Below are 7196 nucleotides of genomic sequence, written 5' to 3'. Positions count from 1 at the left end.
ACCATCACGAAAAAAATTTAGCATAGCCATGCAAATATCATTTCCTATCTCATTCCAAAGGCCTTTGAAAAAACCCGCACCAAACCCGTCCGGATCAGGGCTCTTAATTGAGTGAATGCCAAACATAGCTTCTTTCACATCTTCCTTCGTGAAAGGCCTGATCAATTTGACCTGTTGCGAAACAGAAAGCTTTTCACCAAAACTCAGGCTATTAGTATCGATCTTATTATTGGCCGAGCTCTTCTTCCCCATGAAGTTCCTGAAGTGATTAAAGTAGTGCTCTACCACCTTATCATAATCATCAATTACCTCCTCATTTACCACAAATGAAGTGATTCTGTTCTCAGCCCTCCTCTTCTTCATGATTTCATGAAAGTAATGGGAATTCTCATCATTCAATTGCAGCCATGTTATTTTACTGGTTTGTTGGAGGAAACTAACATACCTCTTCCTAGCTTGAATAAGCTCTTGAAGCTTAACTTGTTCAGTTAATTGGTGCACTGTATTGAGAGGGTCATTAGCAAAGGTACCTTGGGCCAAATTGAAGCTTTCCTTAGCTACCTGATAGCTGTGAGGAATGTCTCCCAATTCCTTTCTGTGGAATTTCTTTAACTCATGTTTCACCCTGTAGAGTTTTAGGATAATACCAGCAAGGCCTTCCTTAGTAGTAGCTTTGTTCCAGCTATCAAGAACAATGTCTTTGAACATACTATGGAACATCCAGCAGTCAAAGAACCTAAAAGGCTTGATTCCAATATTCCCTATAACATGGTTCTTGATTACACAATAACTATGATCTGAAATACTGTCCCATTTACAAATTCTTTCTGTGTTAGGAAAGTGATCCAACCATTTTTCATTAGTAAAGACCCTATCCAACTTTGAGTAAATCCGATCCCCTATATCATGCTTATTGGACCAGGTGTACGAGGAACCAGCACAGCGAAATTCATCTAATTGGCCTAAAGAAAGCCAATTTTGAGCATCAAAAACCTCCTTAGCAGTTATAGGTCTACCTCCATTCTTGTCTTGATAGCTAAACATAGCATTGAAATCTCCTAAAACAATCCAAGGAAGGTTTAAGTATCCTAACCCAGCAAGATTATCCCACAATACTTTCTTGTCCATAATAGAATTAGAGCCATAAACAGCAGTTAAAAAGAACTCTGTTTTATGACCAGGAACTCTGATTTTACAATGCACAAACTGAGTGTCTTCGCCAAGAATTTTAACTTGCACAAAATTCGATTGCCAAATAAGCAATATTATGTAAGATATCACACTACTCGAGTAATAATCCCAGTTAGGAAAACTATTACTGATTATTCCTGTTGTTTTCTCATGGCGAACTTTGGTCTCAAAGAGCGCCCCAAAACCAATATTATTCAAACGACACAAGTCATGAATATCTCTCTGTTTATTTCCTTTATTCATACCCCGAACATTCCAACTAGGGATATTGCACTTCTCCATATTGACTAGAGTTAGAAGTGGTCGCCAAATTCCCATCCCCTGGCTCTTGAAGCGCTGCATAGCCATTTCTAGTTATTGCTTTAGAAGGCAGGACAGTATTAGTCTTGGTACCTCTCCTTCTTGGCGTTATCCACTCGCCCCCCGTTCCTATATCCTTTGCCACCCCTGTTTTACTGACAGTAACTTGCTTTGCTGCTGTACCTACATTAGAATTAGCTGACTTGTTTACAGTAATAGCAGCTGTTTCGCATGAATGAGAGGCATCCTGAGAAGTAGCAGGAATTCCAATAACAGCAGCTGCTTCACTTAAGACATCCTGAGAAGTAGTAGCCTGCTTATTATCAATAGATGGTTCAACCATATTCTTTTCAGCAACCATCTCTGGTTTCTTAGTATCTGGATTGGACTTCTTAACCCAAATGTACCCTTTATCTTTCGAACAATTCACCACAGTGTGACCCAAACAGTCACAAGCTTTGCATTTAGAAGGAAGCCATTCGTACTCCACCAATTGGTCAACTAGCTGATCTCTTTCATTAACAAACGAGATAGTTTTAGGGGGGGTCTCAGAGATTTCCATGTCAACAAGGACTCTCACAAATTTGACCATCGATCTATCACGAGTAACTTGATCGATCATAATGGGTTTGCCTATAGTGCTAACTAGAGCACTTAAACTATTACGACCCCAATATTGAAGCCCCAAGCCGTTTAATCGAACCCAAACCAGAACCGATTTCACCATCTGCATTGTGTCCATATTAGATGTCCAGGGCCGAAGAACAATCGGTTTTTTGTCGAAGTGAATCACACCAGTTTCCAAGACTAGATCCCTAGTAGCAATATCTCGAAAGCTAACCAAGGTAAATCCAGAATTCATACGGACTATCCGATCAATACCAAGGTTACCCCAGACTCTTTTCACAAATCCTTCAAAAACTCGAAAAGGGGGATTAGCACCCAAAACTACACAAACAATCGATGAGCGCCAAAAAGAAGCTTCAACCTCAATTTCATCCATGTCTAGTTTAGCTATTATTTGATCCCCAACCTTCATAGGCTCTATGAAATCCAAGCTAGTAGACGTAGTTTTCACCTGATTGGCTTTGAATTTGCTCCACACATCTTTGGCTGAGTTCTGATAATCAGTTTTCTCCACCTCCTCGGCCCAACTAGCTGCTTTGGACGGACCAGGTATGCCCTCTGTATCCTCTGGCAAAAATTGCTCAGCATATGAATCAGCTTCCAAAACTTCACACGGGTCATGGTATTCCTCAACATTATTCTCCAGTACAACATGTTCTTGAATTGAAGGGAGATCTGGTTTCGTCTGAAGAAAATCCGTAGAAACGGCCACCACCGCCGGCTTCGGTGCCTCCTTTTTCTTCCGACCCATGGGGAGAGAGAAGGAAGCTCCACACGCCTAAATTTGAATTAGTTTTTAGAATCAAGATATTTTTTTGTTATAAATGAAATATTAAAATTAGTTATCTGATTATTTAAGATATTTTTATTGTTTAAAATATTTGAAATTGGTTATGAGATAATTTTAGATATTTTAAACTTGGGTAAAAGATATTTTGATATTTTAAAATTGGTTAAATTATTGGATATTGTCATTCATAACAACTTAACAACCTAGTTTAAATTAATTACTTGAAAATGAATTTTTTTTGATAAATTCTATTTTAATTAATTTAATATTTTGCAACTTGTTTAATTAATTATATTGAATTTTGTCTGATGAATTCTATGTTAATTAATTAGGGTATTTTGCAAAATAGTATATTTGCATAATTTAATAATACATGCTTATAGAGTAACATGTTAGGCACATTCAATTATTAACATATCAAACATCATTATTAAGTTATTTTTTGTATTTGGGCTTTAAATATAAGTATAATGATGGGCCAATACTTGTGTTTGAAAAATGTGGGAAAACTCAAATAAAACTTTCATAACATGTTAGGTTTTATTTGGGCCCAATTGAACATGTAAAGTTTAAATTCCTCTCTTGTGGGTGGTTTCACTTGTGAATGCCTATTTGCTTTGAATTATTAGATTGGGCTTAATCAATTGAATAACAATTAATAAAAAGAATGTTCAAATTCCTGTCTTCTTGGGCTTTGTGTGGAAGTTAGGGAGCCTTAGTAGTGGCTCCAACATACTGAACTCAGCTTTCCTCCATTCAGGCTTGAATTGTTAAGGCCCATTTACCTAAGTTGGACTTAATTGTATTAGGTTATTTATTTAGTTGGACCTAATAATTGATTAAAAACAAATTAATTTTATTTTTTGAATTAATTTTCAATGGTAATTTTAGAATTAATGGGGAAATTATAAATTATGGTATATTGATTATTTTAATAATTTGGCAAATCTAAATTGATATTTGTCAAAAAGAATAAAATACTAAAATATTTAATAATGAGTTTTAAAAAATTTGAATTCGATCTCCACCATTGATTTAACAAGGTTAGAGTTCAGTGGGGCTTCGTGGCGCTTTGATTTTGTCTCCCTACGAAAGGTGTTCACTGGACTTCTTAACATGATTAAATTTCTTGGGATAGATGGTTATAGATGGACATTCTATAGACTCATCCCTACGATGACTATAGGAATTACGTCTATATTAATCAAAATCGTGGGTCAAACTCATAAAGTAAAAAATATTTGTGACTCTCGCCTACCAGAACACATGAGTTTTCGTTACTTTGGTCGGATGGATAGGTAGTTAATAAAAGTCTATGATGTTTTATTAATTGAGATGTTTCTTTATTTAACTAAGTGAATATCTGTGACTCTCGCCTACCGGGACACATGGGTTCAGGACTAGTTAAAGTACCTAAGAAATAGAAGATAAGTGTTTTAGTATTTTGTTTATCTAAAAACATTTTGTATGTTATGTTATTTATAAAAAAAATTAATGAATAAATGTTTGTCAAGCAATGCGTTGATTTCTACTTAGTTGATAATCGTAGCTCTAGCCTTCCTACCCCATACTCTCTCTAAACTCTAAACATTTACTCTATGGTGAGAACCTCAAGAAATGTTTGTCCAACATCAATATGGTGTTGATTATAGACAACATCGAGTTCGTGATAATCAAAGATATTCCTATTTTTCCTATGCAACGATCACCAAATCCTTCAAAGAGGATTGTTGATGATGGTTCGAGCAAAGGAAAGAAGGCAAATACTACTAAATAAGTTCAAGGAGAAGTTGCTTTAAGCTTCTTCTTCAAAGAGAAAATGAGGAAGAAATTCAAACAAAAAAGTATAAGAAGTTCACTGGCAAGGCACCAAATACTTTAAAGCATCTTTGGAGCAAAGCCTGATTATAAGTACACTAAAGGGAGTGTTTCCAACTGTGTGGAGACTGGGAATTGGAAATTGTGATAACTCTACAAAATAGAGTTATTTTACCAAATTTTTTATGCTAATTGTTGCTTAGTCTTTGAGTTCTTAAGTAACGTATTAAGTTTTTAAGTAATTTTGAATTTATTAGTCTTATTGTAATTTTATATATTTTTGTGTAATTTTATAGATATTTTATTATAATATGTTGTAGTTTAATTATTTGTATTATTGTTGTTAAGTTAGAAGTAGAAAGATGCACTTTTGAGCTTAATTGTTTAAGTAAATTAAGTTGTAATTAATATTTTTCAAAGAATTAATATGATTTATTTTATAATTGAAAATATTTAATTATGATTTAATTTATGTTTATTTTGTAGAGAATTTGTTGCATTTTTTGCTCTTGAAAAAAAAAAGAAAAATGAAGGAAAATGTGGCATTTTCAAGGAAAAGAAAGGAGAAAAAAATGGCAATACTGAAAACTAAAGGCTCAAAGCTCCCTGCCACCTTCGACCCATGACCCTTCAGCAGCCCAGGCCCAAGCCGAAGCCTCTACCCAGCCTAGCCCAGCCCAACCTTTGGGCCCGTGCCCTTTCCTAGCCACCTGGCCCAATTTGCCCCTGGCCCAACCGAGCCCAGCTGCCTCAGCAGCCACCCAAACACCTCAGCCCAGCCAAAGTCCTTCCCTGCCAGCCCCTTATTGATCCCAACAAATGGCTTCCTTATCCCTTTGTCCCCTATGTCCAAAAATGCCACATTTTTACCCAATTTTTTCACATATTTCACCACAACATCATCATTACACCTTATAATTCACCTCTACATGCCATATTTACTTTATTTAATTAATTTAATCAATTTAATTCATTTAAGTTGATTATTTTCATGCTCTCATTTTGGCTATAAATATGGAATTTCAAGACCATTTTAGGTGCTTAATTTTTGGGTTACCAGCTTCTTTTCTACCATTTTCTCTCTACCATTCTCTCTTCCATTTTGGTGTTTTTCAAGAGCATTTTCAAGTATGTATTTTATTTATTTTGTAATTTCTATTCTAGTTATGTGCTTCTAATCTTTTTCATAAGATTATTAAGATCATGATGAAGCAACTTGTAACTAGATAATATTTATGTTGTATGTTGATTTCCCTTGTAATGCAGCAAAGTTTATGGATTTCTCTTCTTCATATATGTTTCTCATTTTTAATATCTCATATTTTGGATTGTTAGATAATATTGCACTTTGTTCATCATTTTGTAAAACATAATATTCTTTGTGTAAAATGTGTCATTAAATTGTACACATCCAATGCTTAGAACAAAAATAATATGTTTTGCCTTATAAATAATGTTATTTGATTTTTGTTGTTTTATTAGGTTGATTCACATTAAATACTTTGAAATTATACTTTTTTGGGAAGTGAAGAAAAATCCTATCTTTTTAGAAATAGTTTGTGCTTCAAATATAAATCTATTTGGAAAATGATAGTTTGACATATTTTAACTATCACTAAAACTTGGGAATCAATATACTAATAAGTATTATTAAACTTACATTTTGTGGATTCTAGTATTTTAATAATCTTTCCTTTTAACACTTATTTTCAAATCATTATTAGTTTATTTTCATTCTCTTAAATAACTTTATTTTAAATCTTTTATTTTATGTTCATGACATTAAATCTCATCAATCTTTGGAGCTAGGTTAGAATTTATTAATTTTGGTTTAAAATAGTTTTCTTTTTTATTTTAGACAACTCCTTTGGGTTCGATCTCGTGCTTACACGAACACTATACTTCATATACAATTCATGCACTTGCGAGTTATAAATTTTTAAAACATACCCATTTTGGGTCCATCAAATTGCCCAACACTCAAGACATATGGCACCCAAGATAATGAAATTTGTCTTGGATGCGCATGTGCTTTTAGAGGATGATACTTCAGTTTTGGATCGTTGAATCAAGATCTACTAAAAATGCATGTACTTTTTTACAACTTTTTAGCATTAGGAAAGTCATGAAGGATAAAAAGTCAAAGCTTGGAATCCATCAAGGGTTGTTCGTACCAGATAAGGCAAAACGATAAGCTTGAATGAATTTTTGAAATAAATATATTGTTTTAAGAAAATGTTTATTTTATTTCGATTTCCAATAGATATTTTAATTTCAGTTTTTCTTATTATATCAACAACAATTTGTAGTTACTTTCACAAGTAATAAAATCATATTTCTTTAAATGGATGTGAATTGTGGGGGTGGATGTATGAAAAACGGGCTATACCTATTGCAACTAAACGAACCCTATGTTCTAAATAATTAGTTTAAGATAGCTTAATCTATGACCGTTAAACGATAAAAGGTC

General features: G+C 33.8%; 1 protein-coding gene across 1 annotated transcript; it reads right to left on the bottom strand.

Annotated features, from left to right (window-relative positions):
* Nucleotides 1-1450: 1450 nt before the first annotated feature.
* Nucleotides 1451-2869, bottom strand: LOC133832853 (uncharacterized). Its single transcript, XM_062263135.1, has one exon. It carries the CDS (start codon nucleotides 2867-2869, stop codon nucleotides 1451-1453), a length of 1419 nt encoding a protein of 472 aa, XP_062119119.1.
* Nucleotides 2870-7196: the final 4327 nt, after the last annotated feature.

Source organism: Humulus lupulus, chromosome 1, assembly GCF_963169125.1.
Source record: "Humulus lupulus chromosome 1, drHumLupu1.1, whole genome shotgun sequence".
NCBI classification, from domain to species: domain Eukaryota; kingdom Viridiplantae; phylum Streptophyta; class Magnoliopsida; order Rosales; family Cannabaceae; genus Humulus; species Humulus lupulus.
Note: the sequence above shows the minus strand (reverse complement) of the source record. Positions and strands in the feature narration are given on the sequence as shown.